Below are 24880 nucleotides of genomic sequence, written 5' to 3'. Positions count from 1 at the left end.
CTCACCTGGCCACCGTATGATCCTGTCTACTTTTAGAGATCTTTCAGAAAAGAATACAGTGCCCAGCAATGCACATGAAGTTTAGTTTTGTATAAAGAGCACATTTCAGAAAAACCTCTCAGGAGTCCTGAAGGGACATTAGAGACAATCTGGTCTAGCCTCCACATCCTCTTCTTTAAGGGACAAAGAAGAGAAAGACAGAGGAGCAGAAATAGCAGCAGGGCTCAGAGATTGTTGTAACTGTTCTCCAACTGTCTCCCAGCTTTACAGAGAAGGAAAACAGCCAGAGTCAGCACACCAAGGCCCACTGCTTCGTGAGATCTCGGCTCAGCTGTTTTACTTTTTGCCCTCTTATATATATCGTGGTTTGCCTTTGATTTTCCAAGAGAAATTCCCACAAATTTGAACGCTAAACGAGTCCACGAAGGCTCCAATCCATTCAATTTTCCAGGTTTTAAGCTAGAGAAAACTTTAAAATGTCTAATCTTGCATTTAAAAAAAACTCAAATCTTGAAAATGGGAGGGAAAATGTGGGTTTACAGCATTTTCAGACGTTAACTTTCAGCCTTGATTTTGCTAATTTCCTACGTCTGGGTAGAACCTACACCTTTAAACATTCTCGCCCACGTGATAATTTTGTTTTCCTTTTGAAGAGGTATTTCTAAGGTACAGCCTATTCTGGGAGTGATTACGTCAGCGTCTGCAGTTACAGTAACTACCGTATTGACAGGACTTGCGGTCATAGGACAAATATTTAAAGAGATGCGCAAGAACAGTTTACACTCGGGTCATTAATTTTCTGTGACTTAACATGGTCAGTTGTCTTGATGTCAGGTGCCTGAGCATTAAAAAACAAACTATCGTTTTATTTCTCAGATTAAAACTGAGCATACCGTTTACAGTACGCGGCCGTCCCACTCCTTAAAGAGAGTTTAGCTACGCAGGACCAGGAAGCATTTAGGGCAGTGGTGCGGCTGCGCAGTCTGCGGGGGTTCAACTCTCCTGCATTTCCGCAGGTGACCAGCAGGCGACGCTGCGGGCGACCGCAGTCGTGTCTCCCTAGGGCTCCGGGAAAGAGCGTCAAAGGGCGGGAGGTGAGGCGGGCTGGTGGACGTTCTATCCCCGACTGCCCTGGTCTCTATCGCCCTTTGTCCTCCAGCCTCCCCCGGGCTCTGGGCCTGCGGGCCTGGTTGCTAGGCGGAAGCGGGGCGCGGTGGCGTCCGCTGCGGCTGCCCGGGCGTTTGAAAAGCGGCTTAGCAGGCGGCAAAAGGTGCCGGGGCTGCGGGCTTGTGGGGCGCGGTCGCCGAGCCGGGGTAGGGTTAGGGCCTGGTCGGCGGCCCGGGGGGAGCGGGGCCGGGCGCTGCGAAGGCTCCCGGGCCTGCGGGGTCCGGCTGCACGCATCACGGGGGTTCCCTTCCCTGCAGACCCCGCCGCCGCGACCATGGTCTCCAAATCCGACCAGCTGCTCATCGTTGTATCCATCCTAGAAGGTGAGCGGCCTCCGGTGTTTATTTTTTTTTTCTTCTCTCTCTCTCTCTTTTTCTTTTGCAACTGCTGTTTCCCGGACCTCAGCCGAGTAGTGTATGACTGCGGCTTTGTTAACCTTACGAACCTTGTCATCTCTGCTTTTGTGGTCCCCGAGGACTTGTTCAGTTGCATGGAGCGAGGGCTGTTAGGCAATTGATTTAAACATCTCTCCGGGGAGCGTGAGTGCTATTAGGGATAAGTGATATTTAGCGTGACTAGCCGTAGCCCCAGAGAATGTAGAAAAAAACCGATTTCCATCAGAAGCAGCCTGTCGATGGCTTTTATATACGAGCTAAAAGTGCCTGCAAAGCACGCTCGGTGCAGCAGGTCCTCGCTAATGCCATTCGTAAGAACTTTGCCATTGACTTGAGCACAAGCCTCGTACCATTTCCATGTATTGCTGAATCTGTTCCCGTTACGCGTCTTGATCGCGTACCTAGGGAACTACCGTCGGTAAGGCATTAAATGACCCTTACTTGTTCGTCGAGTGAATGACATTTGTTTATCGGGAACCTACTGAATGTCAGGTTCTGTGCTGGCAAAGCAGGTGGCACTAAGTCTAGATACTGAGAGAGTTAAGTGGGGGGAGTGTGTCACGCTGGCACAGCCTCCTCTTCTGGGGGATGTTTCCTGAGGAGATGACATTTATTTGGGTCTTAAAGGGATGGGTCAGAGGACCAAAGGCTGGGCTGATGGTCTGGCTACAAAGCACACTTAAGGTGTGGGAAAAGGAGGCCTGCTTTGCTCTCAAACTCACGCCACAAACGTTGCTTCTGTTCAGTGTAGTTAGCTGATTGCAGCAAAGTGGAGGAGCTAGGAGCTGTTTGGTTAATTGGAGTAAGCTGTCAGTACACGAAGTCATCGTGTGAGTTTATCCCCAGGTGGTGTTGGCTAGACCCCATCCCCTCAGGAGAGGTCTGCTGCTGTTGAGAAGAGGGAAGAAAAACTGGGTAAAAATGGTTTCTGAGTTTTGGAATAAAAAATTGACCAGAAACTATTAAATAATAGGGACAATTGTAATTGTTCTTTCACTGCTTAAAAACACAAGATCAAGCAGGGAGTGGTTGGCTCCTGCATTTAATCCCAGCACTCAGCTGAGGCAGGCTGATCTCTGCAAGGTCAAGGCCAGCCTGGTCTGCTAGTGAGTTCCTTCCTTCCACAAAAACAACCAACCAACCAAACAAAAAAAACCCAAGCCCTCACAAATAAGCAACCCCCCCTCCCCCAAGACTGAAATAATTTTCTTTTTCTTCCAGACAGGGTTTCTCTATAGCTTTGGAGCCTGTCCAGGAACTAGCTCTTGCAAACCAGGCTGACCTTGAACTCACAGAGACCCACCTGCCTCTGTCTCGCCTCTGCCTCTGCCTCCCAGAAATAATTTTCTAATTGGTTGTTAGAGGCTTTTAAATTTAGAACAGGGCTTTCTCTATGAAAAAAAAATCTCGTGGTTTTCCTGCTGTTCATGATAGAGGGGTCTGTTTATTTGGCATGGACAGATTGGTGTTGTAAGACATGGTATGTTGGGCAGCACTGTGATCAAAACTTGATACAGAGCGTCAGTGTAGCTTTGGCAGCAGAATAGAAGTAGTGATTGAGGTGCCTTCCGCCCAGAGCTTCAGCCGGACGGACGGGTGACTAGGTAAGCCAAGGTAACAGGAATGAACGGGGTGGGAGGAGAGAAGCCAGAAGGCGACTGTGGTAGAGAAAGGTGAGTGTTTAGGAATATTGTCCTCGGTCAGAAAGAACTAGAATGAGTCGGCTCTGGAGGACCCTGGAAGCCAAGGAGGTTAGAGTTGTTCTTCTGAGAGGGTTGGTGGCTGTGGTCCTAACTAAAAGGAGGAGCCTGACTCGTCTTAGCTTTTGGACCTGGAGTCAGGGATGTCAGTTAGGTTGCTACCACAAACACACCTAAAACTGGCATATGGTCCTCTCCTCGGCTCTGGTAGTGCTTACAGTTAAGCCGGGAGCCTGGGATTCATCAGTGTCCTCCAAAGAATTGTCAATTGTTGATTTTATTATAGGTGCTACAATCGCTCAGGTGTGCCTGGTTACACACCTTCATCACCTTGCCTGTAGTGATAGTCTCTGTTTCCTAAAGGTTTTCTTTTCTTCCAGAAGCAACTACTGCCCTGAACTTCCTGACAGTGATCTTTCTGATCCACAGATCTTGTCTTAAAACCTTTCAGAGTTCCCATATGTCTGCACTCCTAGAGTAGCAAGCGTGGGCCCTTGTGGTACGACTTCTGCCCGCCCGTTTAGGTTTCCTGTGTACCAGAACTCCAGTTAGATCGAGCTACTTAGAATTTCCTAGCTACATTTCTAGAATGTGTGTGCTCACGGTGTGCTCGGTTCCAAGATAAGAAACAAAACAAAACAAGGCTTCTGTTGTCTTACTTTACTGTGAAAAGGCTGTGGCCAAGGACAGCTGGAGGGAGGAAAGGACTTATCTCTTCTTACACAGTCCAGTCCCAGTACGTCATTGTGGGAATCAGAGTCCCTGGAGAAAGATGCTCGCTCCCCACGGCTTCCTCAGCGTGCTCTCTTTTATACCATCCAGGACCACCTGCCCGGGGTGGTGCACCCCACATCCCAACTGTCATTAGTCAGGAAAATATCCCACGGGCTTACCCACAGGCCAATCTATGGAAGCGTTCTCTCAACTGAGGATCCCTCTTCCCAGATGACTCCAGCTTCTGTCAAGTTGGCAAGAAACCAACCAGTATGGAGTTTAAATAAGAGCCTCTGGCTGACGTTTTTAAAGGACACTTTCAGACGTGTTTATTTCATTTGTATCTGTGTGAGTGTATGCTTGCTCTTCGCTGTCCCTGTCCCTCAGCTGCAGTCAGCTGCACTCAGCTCTTTTTCTTCTTCAAACCAGAGCATTTAATTCATGACCGATAGTTGAACTTGTCAAGGTGAACTGGATGCTGGATCAGTCTCCCTCTGGGTTTGGGTCGTGTTCTTCATGGAATCCATCCCTGGGCAGTCTCAGGCACCTCACTGATGGAGTCCTGTGCTGTTTTGTTTCTTACTCCAGTTTTACTTCCTCCGCCGGGGGTTAGGCCATGTCGGTCACAGGTTGACTTCCTAAGGCCCGTGGGTCACAGCAGTGGCGCAGTGTGTGTCCTGCCGCAGTGCTTCCAAACACTGCAGTTACGGTTCAGCTTGCTTCTGCTGGGGCCAGAGAGGCTTTGGTTTGATTTGGGCTGTCATGTCATCCAGGCTCTTTGCCTCCACTTCCCCAGTGCTGGGGCTATCTATGTGTGCCACCAGCTCATCAAATCCAGCCTTTCCTGTCCATTTCCTTCCTCCACTTCCCCAGTGCTGGGGCTATCTATGTGTGCCACCAGCTCATCAAATCCAGCCTTTCCTGTCCATCTTATTCCTCGCCAAGTAGCTTTAATCGGGGTAAATAGCAGGGGGCTGGCTGCTTACTTAATAATGGTTAAAATTCCCTCCATATGATCCCCCTCACCAGACTGAAAAATCAAAGTAATCACCTCGGCACAAGATTGTTAGGGATTCTTATTTGCCGTTTACTTTCTTCCAATTTTGAAATTTTTCTTTCCACTAGACCCTTGGTTTTCTTTTTTGGCTAAGTGCCTGTTTTCTTTTTGAAGCCACTTACTTTACCATTTGCTTTTCTTCTTTCTAATGTACTCATTTGTGGGCCACAAGCATGCTGCAGGGTCTGATCACCTGTTAGAAATGCAGGCTTTCAGGCCCACTGGACCTGCCCTGCTGATTTCCGCCCTGGTGCAGGGTCCCCAGGTGATTCATATGCACATTAGTGTTGGAGGAGAAGCACTCAGTGCTAAGTGACGGCTTTCAGTTTATGGAAGCAAGTGCAGGTGCATTTGGGAGTAGTGTATGCAGTGTGCAAGCCAGCTACCTGGACACGCACCAATATTTAAAAGGTGCTTTGTGATCCTGTGTGATCTGTATGTGCGTATCTTCTCTCTTCAGGCCGCCATTTCCCCAAACGTCCAAAACATATGCTGGTGGTAGAAGCGAAGTTTGATGGGGAGCAGCTGGCTACCGATCCTGTCGACCACACTGACCAGCCCGAATTTGCTACCGAGTTAGCCTGGGAAATCGACAGGAAAGTTCTTCATCAGCACAGGTGAGGCTCCGCTCAGTTTGTGTCAGCATCTTTGTCCTTGTTTATAGCTTTTAAGTACATCTTATAACTTCCTGATTATGGTGCTCATCGTGTTTGCTGAGTGTGTGTGTTTGAGACAGGCTCTCTCTCTGTTTCGTTTCATGCTGCTGTGATAAAGCACCCTGGTGAATGCCCCTTAGGGAGAAAGGGAAATCCCGGGTCACAGATGTCGCTTTAGGGAAGACAGGCTTGCAGGACACGAAGCAGTCATGTTACATCAGCAGTTAAGAGCAGACAGCAATGCATTAATGTCTGCATGCGTGTGCTCAGCTCACCCTCTCCACTCTTGAACAGTTCAGGATACACTGCCTGAGGACTGGTACTGCCCACAGTGGGTGAGTCTTCCCACCTCAGATGGATCTGAAGTGTAACATCATCTTTTCTTCAATGAACTTTAAGACTAGATATAGTCAAGAACAGAAGTACTTTTATTTGTTAAATGACAAATTATGTTTTTTAAAACAGTTTTTTTGTTTCATTTTGTTTGTTTTTTGAGACAGGGTTTCTTTGTGTAGCCTGGCTGTCCTGGAACTAGCTCTGTAGATTAGACTGACCTCATACTCACAGAGATCTACCTGCCTCTATCTCCTGAGTGCTGGGATTAAAGGTGTGTGCCACCACTACCCGGTTTAAAAATATATTTCTAAAAACAGGGCATAGTATGGTTTGTTTCTAATCCCAATAGTCTGGACGTAAGGGCAAAAAGAGTTCAGGGCTGGCCTGGGTTATTTAGAATTCTGTCTCAAAGGAAAAAAAAAAAGGAAAACCACCACCATCCAAACTCCCACAAATCATTTCAGTCCGATCAAGTCAGGACAGAAAATTGACAAAATTAACAGAATTCTTACTATTTTTATTGCAGGATTATACGTTGATTCTATCTGAAGGACTATTAAATTCTTAATGAATGTTAAAATGTTGTCTTTTTCCTGGCATTCAGAATATTTGATTTTGCTGTGTTCTTGTACTTGTCTTAGTACCATGTGATATACTACTTTGGTTATTTAGGCTAAGAATTCCTAGGTGGATTTAGTACTACGTGGTGTTAAACAGTGACTCCATTAGCTAAGTGATGGCAGCATCTATTCAGCTCTGTGCGTGACTGGACAGGGCTTCCCTGCTGCACAGAGTCCGCACTGCCATCACTGTCAGCTCACAGAGCATTGCCAAGATTTTATATGTGATAGTACTGTATAAGAAAGATAATTTTTTTGTCTTTCTTAAACATTCATGATAATTTCTGACTTGCGGAAGGCCAAGTACATCACAGGTGTGTAGGAAAAGACTTCTAGTTAAAGACTCTTTTAGAAAATACAGACTAGATAATGCTTGGCCCGACAGACATGTAATCTGGACAATAAAGTTTTTTTAAGGCTGCTAGAAACATAACTTTAGAAAGACTCATGTATTGCTCACACACATCTTCGTGTAGGTTACAGCGCACTCCTATCAAACTGCAGTGCTTTGCCTTGGACCCTCTGTCTTCTGCCAAGGAAACCATAGGCTACATTGTTTTGGACTTAAGAACCGCTCAAGAAACAAAGCAGGTATTGTGCTTTTGATTGTGGCTTGACCATGTCTTCTGGCTGGTCTGGTCCCTGGGATTCCTGAGGGTGCTGTCTTGTGGGGTGGTCAGGTAGTTTAACCTACCGTGTCCTCTGAGAAGGTCTTTGTTGTCAGCGTCTGCCAAGTCAATGGCTCATGAAGCACAACTTTTGGTCCTTTGCCTTGACATTTTATGCTATTTCTTAGTGGTATTTTAGTCATTGATCTATTGCTGTGAAGAGACACTGGCAACTCTTATAAAGGAAACATCTAATCTGAGGGCTTGCTTTCAGTTTCGGAGGCTTAGTCCATCATTGCCGTGATGGGAGCATGGCAGCAAGCATGGCAGGCATGGTTCTGAGGTGTAATTGAGAGCTACTTCCTGATCCACAGACTGAGAGAAATGGGGCCTGGTGTCGGCTTTTGAAACCTTAAAGCCCACTCCCAGTGACACACTTCCTCCAACAAGGCCACACCCACTCCAATAGTGTCACACCTCCTAACCCTTTAAACAGTTCAACTCCCTGGTGACTGAGTATTCAAACTTATGAGCCTGTGGATGCCACTCTTATCAAACCACCACGAGTAGTAACATTTTCTTTTTTCTTAATTGATATGAAGAACAAGAAGAGACCTAATATCAGGAGTTAAAGAAACCGATGATTAATTACGCTTTTGTTATTAAAGGTTGTCGTGAGATTGGAGACTGAAGATAGACGTGTGTTGTTTTTTCCCCTGTGAAATGTTGGAATGAGAGCAAAGAAGACAGTCTGAGGGCTTCAGTATTTTTCTCAGAGGGAAACTTAGTTGCTGGCTTCCTAAATGGAATTCATTTGTTTTGAAGAAAATATGGAAAGACATTTTGTTGCGTTCTGAGACAGGGTGTTAACTTTGCAGCCTTGGTTGGCCTGGAACTCAGTGTGTGGACCAGGTTAACTTAGAACTCAGACATTTGCCTTCTCTGCCTCCCGAGTGCCGGGATTAAAGGCTGAGCCACCATATGCCTGGCCTGGCCTTTGTTTTTTAAGAGATGAAAGGTACTGAAAAGGCTGTAGGAAAAGAGTGAAAACCTTAAGTAACATGCTGAGTACTTTCCCTTTAAGTTTCACCATGCCTTCTATTTTGTTATCTAGGCACCTAAGTGGTACCAGTTGCTGAGTAACAAATACACCAAGTTCAAGTCTGAGATACAGATAAGTATCACTTTGGAAACAGATACAAAGGCACAGGTGGAGAGTTTTAAAGCAAAAGGAGCCCCTCCTCGGGATGGAAAAGGTTTGTTCTCCTCTGTCTCTTGTGGGTTTTTGGTTGATTTGTTTTTGTTTTATTTTGTTTTGAGACAGGGTCTCAAGTAGACCAGGCTGGTCTGGACCTCACATGTAACTGAGGCTGGCTTTATGCTTCCATCCTCCTCCCTCTTCCTCTCGATTGTTTGTGTTATAGGTGTGGGCTGGCACATGTAGTTATGTGCATCTTCCCTTAGAGACCTTCTTGCACAAGTTCCTCTGCACTAGCACTTTAGGAAGGGTGATGTCATGGGACCTGTGTACAGGAACATAAGCTGATTTACCCTGTTTATAGGCAAATATGATCTTGTGTGTAGACAGAACTTTCTGTCCCACCTGGTCCTGCAGTCGTTCAGTTTCAAAGAAACACACATTATATTAATTATATTAACATAATATAATTATTATATTACTATATATTCATTATAAACTGTTTGGCCTATTACTCAGACTTATTACTAACTAGCCCTTACAACTTAAATTAACCCATAATTTATGTCTGTGTTTAGCCATGTGGCTTGGTATCTTTTCTCAGTAAACATTCTTATCTTGCTTCCTTTGAGTCTGGCTTGCAACCGTGTCTCTGCCTCTCCTCTTCCCAGAATTCTCCCAGTCTGGTCACCCACCTATACTTCCTGCCTGGCTACTGGCCAATCAACATTTTATTAAACCAATATGAGTGACAAAAATCTTTACAGTGTACAAGAGAGCATTATCCCCCAGCACTTGTGAACACGTGTAACATGCAAACTTGTTTACAGAGATTAGCTCTTATTTAAAAATCTTAGAATCTGGGAAAGCTTTAGTTTCTAAACTTGAACAGAGAATTTTGTCGTTTAAAAATTGTTACTTAGAAACATTTTCTTTCCAGGATGAGCATAGAAAAGCTCTCAACTATAGTATGTTTATTATTTAACTGTAGTTTAGCAAAGCCTAATACATGTTTTAAATTTAAATTTATTTATTTATTTAGAATCAGAATCTCACCGTGTAGCCCTGGCTGGACGGAACTTGCTATGTAGACCAGGCTGGCCTCAAACCCACTGAGATCTGCCTGTCTTTGCCTCTACCCTTGCCTCCTGAGGGCTGGGATTAGAGACATATACTAGCACACCCGGCACCCTTATAGAGCACTTTTAACATCATAGCAGAGTTGGGGAGTGCAGAATGTTCCCTGTGTATGGACCCTCAGGATAACTCATTCACGACAGCTCAGCACTCGATTGTTGGTGCAGTTGATGAAACGTCATTGGTACATTTTCACCAGAAGTCTGTGTGTGTGTGTGTGTGTGTATATGTGTATGTGTGTATGTGTATGTGTGTTTGTGTATTCCATGTGTGCCTGGTGCTAGTGGAAGTTAGAGGGTGTTGGATCCCCTGGAACTGGATTTACAGTTATGAGCTGCCACTTAGGTGCTGGGAACTGAACCCTGGTTCTCTTCAAGAGCAGCCAGTGCTCTTAAGTGCGGAGCCATCTCTCCGACCTGGATTTTACTTTTGGCAGTGTCTGTTCTTTGGGTTTTAGTAACTGCATGCTAAGTCGGTGGGTTTTGGTTCTGGTTATGTTACATATCCCATGAAGTCACACTCAGAAGAGATTCACTGTTATTGGTGTCCTTTGAGCTTTGCCTGTTCACCCTTCCTTTCCCTCAGGTCCCTGGTCATGTTTAGGTACATCCAGAAAACTCATGTGATGGATACTTAATCTCCAAAGACCTGAAGGAAATTGGAGCTGGGCCCTTTGAGAACAGACTGCTGCAGGGCTCTGCTGTATGAACGATGGATTCTGTTCATGACCAATGGATTCCTGTGTCACCAGGGGGGTGGGTTAGCCTTAGAGTGGGGCTGTCTTTGAAGTCACTTCTGCTGTCACGAACTCCTTCCCAGTACTCTGCCCTACACTGCCTTAAGGACTCTGAAGAATCCCCATTAATAAGGGTCTTAGTTTAAAAAAAAAGTCTCCTCATGTCTTCCTGCCATGAGCATTGTCAGGCATTTTTTTTCTAACTTCTCTAGTCTCAAGTACTGTGATCCAGTAACAGCAGGTGTACTAGGACAGCTCCGATGTTTCTTGCTGTCTGTGTGGCTCTGTCTCTCATGTCATACCCTGGAATCATATTTTCTGGCACAGGAAGATAATCTGGTTTTTATCTTTTTTTTTTTTTCTTTGAGACAGGGTTTCTCCGTAGTTTTTTTTTTTTTTGGTTCCTGTCCTGGAACTAGCTCTTGTAGACCAGGCTGGCCTCGAACTCACAGAGATCCGCCTGCCTCTGCCTCCCGATTGCTGGGATTAAAGGCTTGCGCCACCACCACCCGGCTGGTTTTTATCTTGTACTGCCTGTGTTTCAGCTCTCAGTTCAGCCATTTCTCTAAGGATCTTCACTTCCTTTTACTAAGAAAATTGTTATTGCTCTCAGACCCATTTTGTGGGCTAAGTTATGTAATGTGTATACATGCATTTAATACACATAGACATGTGCATTTGTTTGAATACGTAAATAGTCTTAGTCTGTGCTGCTGGAACAGAATATGGACTGGTTAATTTCTCACATTTCTGAATGCTTGGAAGGCTGCAAAGATACCAGCATCTGATGGGGATTATTGATGTTCTTCATATGAGAGTCACAGGCAGGCAGGAAATGCACCCCCTCTGCCAAGCCCTTTTATGAACACAGCTAGTTCCATTCTTGAAGGAACTGTCTTGACTTCTCCATCTCATTACTTTTTCAAAAGATTTGTTTATTTTTCTGTGTGTGAGTGTCTGTCTGCATGTATGTGTGTGAATGTTAGCTTGCATGCATGTGTGTCAGTGTTTGCATGCATGTATGTATGTGCAGTGTTCTTCGTTTTCAGAAGAGTGCTTCGGATCCCCCAGAAGTGGAGTTATAGACGGTTGTGATACGGCCTGAATCCAGGTCCTCTGCAAGAACAGCCAATACTCTTAACCAGTGAGCTTCTCTTGAGACTGAGACTGTGATCTTAATACCATTATCACAGTCATCATTAAGTTTCAACTCCTGAATTTTGGAAGAGATACACATGAACTATAACTTACATAATACCTTTTTGTATATATTTATTCATGTTTTTAATATTGCATAGCTTGTATTCAAATTGAAACTTTTAATTCTTTTCTGTGTCATAAGATTCATTTGTCTTTATTTCCAAACATACAGGTTGTCACTTTGATTGTGCTTTCTTTTTATTTTTCTCCTGTTTTGAGACAGTCTTGCAGTGTGGTATGCACTGTGTAGCTCAGGCTGGCCACAGATTTGTAACAGCTCTGCTTCAGCGTCCTAGTGTTGGGGTTAGAGCGTGAGCCGCTGTGCTCAGCCAGAGAAGCCCATTACCAGTTCTGTTTTACCTCCTGAGCTCTGTGGGCTTCTCTCACCATGACTACCCATGTCAGAGTGCTTCATGTGTCCAGTAGCGTGCTAAGTGCTTTGCTTTCAGCGTTTAATTTGATCTTCAACAACCACATAAAAAGCTTTGTGGAAGGGAAAAACAAAGACTGAAGAACATACAGTTTTCTGATACAACTAAAAGACCCTGGGATTGGAATTTCAGCGTTTGGCTAAGTGTCTGTGCTCTTAATCATGGGCCATTCTCAGCCAGTGCTGAGTAAACACACTCCTTTGGGGTGGGCCCCTAGAGGAGAGGCCTGCTTGCGGATGGTCTGAGAACATAGGTTTTCATCGGCCATGAGACATTTCCCCCTGTGAGTGCTCACTTCCTGCGTTCCCCAGCACTATTACCTAATTTTAGTTTGTGACCATCTTGCTCTTTTCCTTCTTTAATCAGTTTACAAGTTTCTCAACACTATCTAATTTTTTCGCACTGACCCGCATTTGACTGGGATGGTCTCTTCTCAAAAGTTTTTGATGGTTTTCCCATACTCTTAAAAAACAAAACCATAAAAATTATGTGAGCAAACTCAGTGTGCCAAGCTCTGTCCTCATGTCTCCATAGCTCTTTCTGTAGTCAGTCCTCACTCGGGGATCTGTCTCTCCTGCCTCAGTTCTTTGTTCTTGTATTAATAGTGGGCACTGCACATTCTCGGCAGGTGTCCTGCTGGCGAGCTGTGTCCTCAGCCCAGGTTTTGTATTGTTTTGTTTTAACACATTTTCTTAGTTGCTCAGGCTGGCTTTAAACTATCCCTGTGGCTCAGGCAGGCAGGCCTTGGATATGGAGTCCTTTTGCTCCCTCTATATCTGGGATTCTAAGCTACTTCACGAGGCTTCCTCAACCTTCATTTCTCTGGCTTTGTTAACTTGCCCGTGCTGGCTCTGTTACATACTGCCCTCTGTGTGGAGCATGCCTTCCAGTCCTATGGTCTCTATTCATTTACCCAGCCCTCAGCCAAGTCAAGCATACTCTTCACTCCACAGTGCACAGTTGATAAAGAAATGAGCTGTACATTTCTTCTCTGTGTGATCCATTAAGTGACTTAAAAAACACTTTACTTCAGAATACTGTTTCTATGTACAGAAAAATAAAATTAAAGCTTCCTAGAGGAATCCTTTTGAAATACTGTGTCCATGAAAATGGCCAATTTCTTAATTATAAGTAGAATAAGCTTTTAAATGTTTCTGATGGGCCAGGCACTGTGAGACGGACCTGTGATCCTAGCACACATGAGGTTGAGACAGAATGATTGTGAATTCAAGGCCATTTTAGTCTACATAATAAGCTCTGGGCCAGATTGGGTAACATAGTAAATTTTGAACAAAACTGGGCTATATCACAAGATCTTATCTAAAAATAATGAAGCAAAATAGTTATGGGGAATTACAGTCTAGTATAATTTTGTTTTTTTGTCTGTAAAGTTCCTGCTGGCCTGTCTGGAGTCGACCCGAAGGACGTTGTTGCTGTGTTGAATGAGGAGGGAGGCTACCATCAGATCGGACCAGCAGAGTATTGTACTGATCCCTTTATTCTGTCAGTGACCATAGCATTTGCCACCCAGCTGGAGCAGGTACGGTACCCCTCAGATTAATGATTTTATCAGGAGTTTGGAATCAGGTTTGACCTCTGTGAACAGTTGTATTTACATGTGCAAACCCACATAGACAAACACTTCTCACACATGCTCAAATAAGTACAAAAGTCTTTTAAAATGTTTCATGCTAGCAAACATTTTTTGCTATAGATTTTGATATGTTTCAATATGTTGGCAGCAGCAGAGACTGACCATCAGGCAGCGTTTGTACTTGTGATGAAAGGGACTTCTACATTTGCTTTTTTTCTCTGTGTAACTTTGGACCCTGTCCTGGAACTCATTTTGAAGACCAGGTTGGCCTCGAAGATCTGCCTGGGTTCAAAAGCCTGTGTCACCACCACCTGGCTACATTTGCTTTGTTGAACAATAGACTTTTTGAAGAAATTAGCAATGCCAGGAACACTTGGGTCGGGGATTGCATTTTACTTTGTTTATATCATCGCAAGCGTTGGCCTATCGTCAGGGGCGCTAGTAGAGGATAAGGTGTTCTGTCAGAATCAGAGGACTTTCTTACACTCAGCAGAGTGGACAACAGAAAATCTGGTTTATTCTCTTCAGCCTTTCTTACCCATCCTTAGTTACTTTTCTATTCTGTGATAAAACCGTGAGCAAGGCACCTTACAGAAGAGGGTTTATTTGGGTTTAAAGTTCCAGAGGGATAGGAGGCCATCGTGGCAGGAGGACATGAGAGGAAGTGCCAGGTCTGCTGGTAGGAAGCAGATTGGTGATTTTTGTGCACAGGAACAGGGAAAAAGTGGTTGTGCCTGCTCCCTGGCTACCTTGTTTCCAGTTGGGTGACTCTAAGGTGTTGAGTGTCTTCTCTCAGCACTTACTCAAAGGCAGGGAGATCGCATCTAGACAAACAAGCTTGCCTTTGCAGAGGCCGAGCAGCCGCTGAGGAAGGTTATGCCGAGAGCTCTCAGGATCATAGAGGGCGGCTGCTTCAGGACTGGATGACTAATCGTCCTTCCTTCTTAAAGTCTTGAAAGCTTTGAATAAACCTCAGTGTCTCTGAATTCTAGAATGTTAAAGAATATCTCATTCTCTGCCTGTAGTAGAAATTACTTGGAAGTTAAATGTACTATGAAATATATAAAAGCTGCCATAATACATTTTTATCTTTTTTTCATCAGTGAAAGAAAGTAAATACTTCTTCACTTAACTAAACTCCCCTGAGGTAATCGTTGTCAAGAGAAGTAGCGAGGTCCTCCAGACACTGTTTTGTTCTTACAGGCAGCCGTGGCTCAGATGGGCGCTGTCCTGCGCGCTGCCCTTTCAGTGTTGTTAGAGCAAGACGGAGACGAAACAAGCCATTTCTCCAGGCTTCACAGCTAGCCTGAGGCGTGGATGCTGGAGTCTGACTCCAGAATTGATGTTCTTTACAGTTCTATATCTCAGTTCATGTGACTAAAATCTTCTCGATTAAACAAATTATATTAAAATGTAGGTTAAAATAATCAGTGTACTTTTATTGAATATTAGATTCCAATGCTGTGCTGTAATTATAAGAATTGTCATTTTTAGATTTTTTTCAAGTATGAACTATATTATAACATTAAAAATAATTTTTAGATTTATTTATTTGATACGAAAGAGTGTTTTTCCTGTGTGCATGTCCATGTACCATTTGTGTGCTTGCTGAGGCCAGAAGAGGGCGTCAGAGTCCCTGGGATTGGGTAATGGGGAACAATCATGTGGGTGCTGAGAATTGAACCAGGTCCTCTGAAAAGCAATGGCTACTCTAAACCACTGAACCATCTCTCTAACCCTGTATTATAATTTTTTAGCCTAACAGTACATTTTACTTAAGTTTCATTTCATGACAGTGTGTAATTTATCCTCCATTTTCTGTGATATCTGACTGTATTTAAGGCATTTCCTACTGAGACATGAAATGTTCATAATGAATATTAAGAATTTGTTAGAAAATGTTTTATATCTTGCCTGATATGCTGGCTCATCAGTGCTTGTAATCATAGCACTTGGGAGGCTGAGGCAAAGTTGAGACCAGCCTGGGGCTGCGTGAGAACCTTGAAGGGCCTCTAGCCAGCACAAGCATGGCAAACACAGCCCTGGTGGCAGGCCTTGCCCTTCTCCTCTGTTCCCCCCCGCGTTGTTAAAAACCATTAGATTAATTCCTAAAGCTGCCTACCAAGGTCTGTATCTGGTCACTTTGTCCTCTTAGACTGACTACCAAGGTCCAGCTATCAAAGTATTGAAGCCCAGCAATCAGAAGCCCCCTCTGGCTGACCTAATTAACATGCACAGTTAAAATCAAACCCTTCATCCTAATGTGGGGTTTCCCTTTTCCCTTATAAATCACCGTTTGCCTGCGTGCTTTGTCCCATCTCTGTTCCTCTGGGAGAAATACCCTGCTCCCCTCCCTGTTCCCTTCCGTTTCTCCCTTGTCTTCCATCTCCGATCTTTGTGTCTTATTTCATTCCCTTTGTCCCTCTGGGGCAAATCTCCTTTGTGCTGAGAACTTGGTTTGGGGTCCTGAGCTAATATTGATCCCTTCAATCTCAGGAAACAAAAGATGAGAAGGATGATGTTTTCTCTCTTATAAACAAAAATACCATCTTTTAGCCACAAAAGTTAGCTCTAAAAGGTGACATTCCTATTACATTATGCAGCTACCAATGGTTTGGTCTTAAAGCTGTTTCTTGTTGTTTGTTTTTAAATAAAGGACATGAACTAAGATGTTAATATATTGACTAGTTTGGATTAAGGCTTTTAACATTTTCTCATTTATACAGTGCCACTTTTGCTAGAATAAGAATCAGATATAAAGTATATGATAATAAGAAAAGCTTAATTTAAAATACTTGACTCCTTTCAAAAATAACTTCTACATGTTCATGTTGAATGAAATGAGAACCTGAAAACAAGTCTTTTGTCTCTTTGGACTTTTCTTTTGTTAAATTAATTAATTGATTATTTAGTGTCTCTTGTAGCCCATGATGGCCTCAAACTCAGTGTGCAGTTGAGGATGTCCTTGAACTCTTGACACTCCTGCCCTCACCATCAAGTATTGGAATTACAGGCTTGCCTTACAACTTATTTGCACATTTAAAAAAAAATCAAGTTGGGTAACAGGGTGTAGTGACACATGTCTGTAATCCCAATATCAGGGAGGCAGAGGCAGGCGCATCTCTCGAGTTCAAGGCCGCCTGGTCTACGCAGGAAGTTGTAGCCCAGCCAGCACTGCACAGTGTGACCCTGCCCCGTCCCCCAAAAAGATTAGGGGCTGGAGAAGACTCACAACTGCCTATGGTTCCAATCCAGGGAATCCATTGTCATTTTCTGGCCTCCATGGGCATTGACTACAAATGGTGCATTTACATACATGTAGGTAAAACACTCACACACATAAGGTGAAAGTAAATAAATCATTTAAAAATTAATCAACTTAGTAATTTGGTGTTGTGAGGTGCTGTGGACTGTGTTTCTGGCACATGGCCGCCTGCACGGCTAGCTTTATACCCGAAATAATTACATGGCATCTGTATTCTTTTAAACACTGCTTGGCCCATTAGTTATAACCTCTTATTGGCTAGCTCTTACATATTGATCTAACTTATTTTTAATATTCTTTGTTAGCCCATGAGGTGGCTTACCAGGGAAGATCTTAACCTGCGGCTGTGTCGGGTGGGAGAATCATGGCGACTGCCTGACTCGGCTTCTTTCTCCCAGCATTTTGTTCTGTCTACTCCGCCTACCTAATTTTTTGTCCTATCAGGCCAAGCAATTTTCTTTACTAGTTAACCAATGAAAGCAACAGATAAGATACAAAACCCACCTCCATCAATTTGGGAGCAGTTAGAGAAGTAAGCAGTATGACTCATGCCTAAAACCCACCACTCGGGAGGCTGAGGCTGGAGGATTGTGAGTTTCAGAGCAGCTTGTGACCATATCTCACAAAGAACCAAAACTGGGGCTGTGACTCAGGTGTAAAGCACTTACCTAGCATCTCTAAGACTTTTAGTTTGGCTCCCAGCAGCACCATCGAAAGAAACCACTAGCCAGAAAGAAAGAGGGAAAAAAGGTAATTTGGCAGAGACTTTGAAATTTTGTATGGTTAATTTTAAGACTTGAAATTAACATTCTTGGAAAGATTTTTTAGAGTACAGCAGACACATGTGGAGTGCCCTAGATTCTAATGTTCTTCTTTTCCTTACATGCTTAGTTAATTCCATGTACCATGAAGCTTCCAGAAAGGCAACCTGAATTTTTCTTTTACTATTCTTTACTGGGAAATGATGTTACAAATGAGCCGTTCAACGATTTGATCAACCCAAACTTTGAGCCCGAGAGAGCGTCTGTTCGCATACGCAGCAATGTAGAGGTTCTGCGTGTGTACCTGGCTCTCCATTCGAAACTGCAGGTCAGTGCCTCAGCAAATTGTTTCCTACTGGAGATGTTTTTAAAGCATTAAACATAAAGTTGAGCTTAGCCCTAACCTGTATTGTGTTTTAGTAGCAGAGATGGTTTTGCTTTAATTTTTTAGTTATTAAGTCATGAAATTATTGAAATCACAGTTGCTTCACAATTTATGGATTAACACATTACTACTCAGTTACTAAGAGATAAATCGGTTATCAGTGTTACATAATAAGAGGTAGTTACTTAAAGCTAATTGAGCCTGTGCCTGTAGGCAGAGTGTTTATATTATTAGTGGAGGTGGTAGCTGTCTGTACACAGATTGATTCTTTTTTCTTTTACTGTTATGTGCATTGGTGTTTTGCCTGCATGCAGGTTTGTGTGAGGGTGCAGGATCCCCCGGATTGGAGTTGTGGACATTTGGAGTTGCCATGTGGGTGCTGGCCGTTGAACTCGAGCCCTTTGGGAGCGCAACCAGTGCTCTTAACCTCTGAGCCATTTCTTCACCCCTCACAGATTGATTCTTGGTGGCAGAATTTACATTTTTATAAAAACCTGCCCACAAGTGTTTTTTTATAAGTACATTTCATTTGGATCCTGTTTAAATACAGATCTTGAGAGTAGTAGAAGTCACTCGGCTCTGTTTTATGGCTGTTGGCTTTTGATCAAACAGGTGAGTAGGGTATGCGATCCATGCATAGTTACACAGCCATTTATAAAGCCTCAGCTGTTAGACTCTATTCTGGGTGGCTCATGAGAAGAGGCATTACATGTTAGGGTACTAAACTTTAAAGGTGGTTCTGTTAAACCCAAGATATCTGGAAGACTAGAGACTGTATAACATATTAAAATTTGAGAAAAAGCACTTTTAGTTTTATTCTGTATCATAGTCTTACCAAGACCTTTGACTTACCTGCTTCTAAGGACCATTAAAGTTATAAAGATGCTTTGTTTGGGAGCTGGAGTGGTTAAGAGTGTGTTTCTCAGCTGTGAGCTGCCTGGAACTCCAGCTCCGGGATACCCCATGTCGTCTTCTAGACTCAGCACATGCACTCACGTGTGCACATACCCACACACAGACACACTCATGTTTGAAAATATTTTGTTTCTGGTGTATGGCCGGTGAGGTTGCTCAGAGAGAAATGTTTCTCCTCTGAAGCCTGGCATCCAGATTTAAATCCCCGGAACCTACGTAAAGGTAGAACAAGAGGTGTCTCCATGAAACTTTCCTCTGCCCTCATATACCCACATATATATCACACATGTGTGTGTGGGCACACACACACTAACAATGAATAAACTAAAAAAAATCATTCAGTAACATTGACTCCATAATAGTCCAGTAGTGACTTTATTTCTACTCTTCAGAAGATGCTAACCTAGATGAGAGACAGCTGTGGCTAGAAGCATTTGCTTTGCCACACAATCATGAAGACCCATGTTTGGGTCTCAGCTCCCAGATAGGTCATTAGTGGTTTCACACCCTGTAATTTTACCATGGGGGTGGGCACAGGATGACCGCTATGGCCTGCTGGCTGCTAGCCTCACCAAAAACATGAGCTCCAAGTTCAAGGAGAGACCTTGCCTCAAAAGAACATGGTGGAAGTTGATGAAGGTGGATGCAGTTGCACTCATGTACGTGGGTGGCCCTCCACACACTCAGAACGAGAAACGGTGTTTCACAAAGAAGTTATACCCACTAACACAAGACTCATGTACCCACACAAAGGGGTGTTTATTACTGCTGGCCCTCCACACACTCTGAGAACGAGAAACAGTGTTTCACAAAAGATGTTAAACCCACTAACACAAGACTGAGATGCAGGCCAGTTATGGTTGCACGCATCTGTGTTACCACCCTCAGGAGACAGAAGCAGGAGGACCAGTGTTAATCGTCATCACTTGAAGTGATTTTGTGAAGGTCAGTAAGGTAGCCCACTTCCTGCTCTCATTCTGTGACCTGTTTTAAAGTTTATGGCATTTAGGAAAAGGGGAAAATATAAAGTGATGTTTTGATTTTTTTCCCCCTCATAATAGATTCATCTCTGCTGTGGAGATCAGTCACTTGGAAGCACAGAAATACCTTTAAATGGCTTACTGAAGAAGGGCAGTACAGAAATCAACCAGCATCCAGTCACAGTCGAGGGTGCGTTTACCCTTGACCCTCCGAACCGAGCCAAGCAGAAGCTTGCGCCTGTTCCTCTGGAGCTGGCCCCGACAGTGGGTGTGTCAGTGGCTCTGCAGAGAGAAGGCATCGATTCCCAGGCAGGTGGTGACTCTGCTTTCGTTCGTCACTTTCCCCACTGTCACTCATGATTACACATTTGAACCTTTGTAGAATTCCTTGGCATACAAGTCTTTTATTCTTCACTGGCGCCCACATATTACTGTATCTTCTTTCTGCATCAACTTTCGGAAAGCATGGTGACTCTGCTTGGCAGTTTGTGACTGTGCATAGGGACAGTCTTCTGTAGTGGAAATCATGTCTTCTGCTCCCAGCTTAGAGCTATTTACTGTGCCAGACAGCAGCCAGTGAGGGAAGGCGTGTGGTCTGGAGTCTGTAGTAGTGCTCCTTTGCTGGGCTAGCCTCGGCTACAGTGTGAGCTTTGTTCTCTCCTTGACTCTTTTCTTTTCTCCTTTCTTTCTTTCTTTCTTTCTTTCTTCCCCCTCTCTCTCCCTCCCTCCCTCCCCCCTCCCTCCCTCTCCCTCTCTCTCTTTCTTTTTAATTTACCCAAATGAACTTTATTGTGTCTATCCGTATAAACAACTATATTGTTCTTTCAAAGAATTTATATGTAGGTTACATATAACCTATATTGCCTATAAAGACAGGAAAACTGAAATGAGAGTTTAAAAAGTGTGCACATGTAAAGAGAAGAAGGGTGGAGAGGGACAAAAGAGTGGGAGAACGTCACCCCAGATGTCTGGGTTTGCTGCCATTGCTTGTCTAGGTAGGAGTAACTGTTCCTGGGGTCACATTGTAGGCCTCTTAGCCATCAGGATGCATTTTGGTACTCAGCTCTGGATATTATATTTCCTTCCTGTTCATCTTCCTTTTTCTGGTCCTAGATGCTTTAAGGAAATTTGCAAATTATGAAGAAAAATAGACTAGGAATGTCCAGACTGGGAAAGGAAGCATGTACTTTCTAAAAAAGCAACGCCAAGTTTTTTGTTTAATTATGAAGGAAAGTGTTTTGCAAATTATACTCTATTTTTAAAAATTGTTTTTAGTCTTTAATTGAATTAAAGACCCAGAATGGACATGAACCTGAGCATTCAAAGAAGAGAGTTTTAACCCTCATAAATGAGAAGACACTCGCTGGACCAAAATCACCAAGTGTGTCCCCTCTGCCACCTCAAAACCAGACTCCTCCAGTTAAGGATGACGCAACAGAAAGTGAAGTGGAGAGCCTGCAGTACGATAAGGATCCCAAGCAAAGCGCAAAGGGTAAGGCGTGCTTTTCGCACGCACTGACAGAATTGGACTCTGCCGTCATTTGATAGATGGCTGAGAACATTCATGGCTGGCTTAGTGAGAACTGCAGAACTTTATTTGGGAATCAAATGTGTGAAGATACAGAATTTCCACTTTAATGTCACTTTAGCCTACTAAACTTTTAAATAAGGGTTTGATAAATCTCTGCTTTTTATTGTCAGTAGTCGGTTCAAAAGAAATAAAAGAATATATATCTTTCAAGTAGCTTTGTTATACTAAAATTTTAGAGAATAGAGCCATTAATGGCTTCACAGTAAACTTTGTAATACGAGAGTTTGAGAATCTGTGTAGTTTATTTTTTAGATTTGATTTCTAATTATGTATAGTTGTTTGTGTATGTATCTGCACATGAGTGCAGGTGCCCACAGAGATCAGAGGCATCATATCCCCAAGTTACCGGCACTTGTCAGCGGGTTCTGGGAATCGAACTTGTCTGCAAAAGTAGTATGTGCTCTTAACCATCACTGCGCTATCTCTCCATCACCATATGTTTCTACTTTCATAAAGATGTTGTTTCCATTACTAAGGCTCCATAGTTATAACCAGTTGTATAAGTAGGCAGTGTGGACTAGGAGTCTAAGCTCACCTCCATCACTGAGTAACTGTGTGACTTAGTCACGCATTAAGCATCTCTGGTCCACAATAGGATTAGATTACATAGCTCTTGTCTTTCTAAGATATAACTTTTATTGACCTATTTTCTATGTGCAAATCACTCCAATTAGTTTGTAAAAAGTCTTAAAATTATATCTGCAGTAAATCTTGTCTAACCCTTCTAGTGATTGGATGTCCATGCACAGGCTCCTCTTGAACGTAGTCTTTGCCTGACAGGCTTTGAGCAGACATTGTTGCTTCTGTTCTGGTTGTTCCGAGGTTTTGCAGTATGTGTTGAGAGTAGCTTTACTCCCACTGTGAAACCCAAGTTGACCTTAAACTTGTGATCCTCCTGCCTCAGCCCTTGAGGAAGGAATTCCAGGAGTGTTCTACCATGCCTCACCCCAACTTTTTCTTTATGTAGTTCTAGAATAGGAATTTGGCAGTATAGAGCAAACCACTTTTTAAAATGCCCGTGATAGACTCATTTCATGTGTTCACAAAGCAGACCTGTCACATTCTGTGATTGATGGTATATAAGATGACAGCTTTAATTGTTTTAATGTTTCCTTTAGGCATTAGTTCTGTACCTGCTTCACAGGCCCAGCCAGTGGCCACATCCAACGCGTCAGAAGTGGTGACATCAGGACAGAAGATTGCTGTTCCAGCAACATCACATCACTTTTGCTTTTCAATAGATTTAAGAAGCATCCATGGCTTAGAGATTAGTTTTCCAGTCAACTGCATATTGAGGTGTGGTTTGATTTCATTCTGGGAAAAATGCCTTTCATCTTTAAGCAGTGCCAAGAAATGTTGCCAAAGAAAGTGCAGCTGTTGTGAAACCAGTGGCCTAAATGGCAGTAAAGCATCCCGATGACTAGGTTTGAACTGGAGTGGCTCTGGGAGTGGGTACCAGGCTTACCTATTCTGTTGTAATAGTTATAGGCATTTATAATCATTTATTGATGCTGCCATTTAAGATATAATTTTGGTTGCTTATTTTCTGGAAAGAGGCACTACAGGTGGAAATTGTGGTTTGTATTTGATTTTTCTGTAAGACTGTATTACAGTGGATGCTGTTTTCCTGACACTTGCATCTTATAGCTGTGAGTATAAAAACCATGCTTGAACTTGAAATGAAGTATGTCCATTCAATAGAAAGAATTACTGCATATAATCAGTTAAATGGCTTTATACCACCGTCTATTTTAAGGCTGCGTATTCATAGGCATTTCAGACTGTGATAGAAGTTAAACATACAGTGCTGTGACTGGAGGCATGCCTGAGTTCAGCTGCAGAAATCAGTTTACACTTGAGTGCAATTTTTCATTTGACTCAAGTTACTTCTGCACCTCCCATCCTTGGCTATGAACGATGCACAGAAGCAGAGACCCAGCACTGGGTGTGGTCGTGAACTCATGAATGAAAGTTTTCCACCTCTGCTCAGTTCTGCAGTTGATATACAGAATGCTTGGGATTATTACTAAGATGCACCTATTGAGACACAGAAGACTGGCAAAAGATTGTCTCTCAAAGGCAGCTTTTCTCAAAGGGTTTGCTTTTTTTATTTTAGAAATAGAATTATTACTTATTTACTGTTTGTTTTTTCTCTTTTTTGTTTTTTCGTTTTGCTGTCTTAAGATCTTTGCTGCTGCAGCAGAGTATGGTTTTAGTACACCCAGAGAGGATGCTGGCCAAGGGCATAGACATAGGTACAAGGCTAGATATATGAGAAGGAGCCTTACACAGTCCCATTTAGAAAGCACTAATAGTAATTTTTGCATTTTGCTGTCAGGATCATTTGATTAATGGTTAACTGCCCACATTATATCAATGATGTATCTGGTATTAGGGTACATAAGAGAAATTGATCAGTTTAGTAGGATGGCACATTTAGAAGTGAGCCAGTACATGAAGGAGAATAGTATTTCATTTGGTAAAGAAAGAGAGAGATACTATTCCAAACAGGAAGCACTTGGTCATGACCTCTTTGGCACTTGACATGGAGTTACCGGATGCTGGATTGGTGTTTGATTCGTTAGAGTAGTGGCCTTTTGTTTGTTCCCTTTGACAGCTATATCATTATGCTCTACATATGCAGCTGTAATGGGATTTGGGAGGTAAGACTCCTATTTGAAAATACGTGGAACCTGCAGGTCTGCTGGGATACTTTTCTTCTATAGTGGGATGGTAGGAGTTGAAATCGCAGGACATAAATAACTCTGAGATAACTTGCTTCAGTGGGTCAATAATTATATTGGATTAGGGTGATATACAGGATATAGTTTTTGTAGGGAAATCAGATTTTTACTATTTGAGTTTGTTTGATTATAGTTTCATATATAAATAACAAGATGAACTAAAGAATAGCAGCAGGGTGAAGTTTAAGCAAGCATTACAATATCTGTAAATTTGTGTATGAATTCAGAGTAAGGCTTACATTTAATCTCATGTGGTTTCTATGATGAAAAGAAGAAACTGTGTCATTCATTTGGTGTGTACATAATAGGTTTGATCTCGTTTGTCTTAATTCTCTGTTCAAAGACAGAGTACTAAGAAGTGTCCTTTTGGCATTGCCTAAGGACAGCAGTTCTCAAGCTGTGGGTCACAGCCCTCTGCAGGTAGAACTACCCTTTCATAGGAGTCCTGTATCAGATAACCAGCATATCAGATATTTACATTACGACTTATAACAGTAGCAAAATTATAGTTATGAAGTAGCAACAAAAATAATTTTATAGTTGGAGGGGTCACCACAACATGAGCAACTGTATTGTATTAAAGGGTCAAAACATTAGGAAGGTTGAGAACCATTGGCCTACAGGCTTTTTAGCCCATACATAACAGGACATTATTGTATAAAGGAAAGTAGGCCTTTAATATATGTTATC

The 24880-nt window shown here is 43.1% G+C and overlaps 1 protein-coding gene across 3 annotated transcripts in view; it reads left to right on the top strand.

The window, feature by feature from the left end:
* The first annotated feature begins 1093 nt into the window (after positions 1-1093).
* The window catches only part of LOC121441961 (centrosomal protein of 120 kDa-like), a 61313-nt gene continuing 37526 nt past the window's right edge, over positions 1094-24880 (top strand). For 2 of the 3 annotated variants that reach the window (XM_041643389.1, XM_041643387.1), the window contains exons 1-9: positions 1094-1490; positions 5494-5650; positions 7122-7236; positions 8368-8509; positions 13347-13495; positions 17706-17903; positions 19937-20164; positions 21131-21347; positions 22565-22742. In XM_041643389.1, the coding sequence (XP_041499323.1) occupies positions 1442-1490; positions 5494-5650; positions 7122-7236; positions 8368-8509; positions 13347-13495; positions 17706-17903; positions 19937-20164; positions 21131-21347; positions 22565-22742 (1433 nt within the window). In that variant the 5' untranslated portion in view covers positions 1094-1441. The remainder of the gene's footprint in view (positions 1491-5493; positions 5651-7121; positions 7237-8367; positions 8510-13346; positions 13496-17705; positions 17904-19936; positions 20165-21130; positions 21348-22564; positions 22743-24880) is intronic. The other variant, XM_041643388.1, reaches the window with a different exon arrangement.

The sequence above is a fragment of the Microtus oregoni genome, unplaced genomic scaffold (assembly GCF_018167655.1).
Source record: "Microtus oregoni isolate MIOR12 unplaced genomic scaffold, Mior012 000085F_ref0000168, whole genome shotgun sequence".
Lineage (NCBI taxonomy): Eukaryota > Metazoa > Chordata > Mammalia > Rodentia > Cricetidae > Microtus > Microtus oregoni.
Note: the sequence above shows the minus strand (reverse complement) of the source record. Positions and strands in the feature narration are given on the sequence as shown.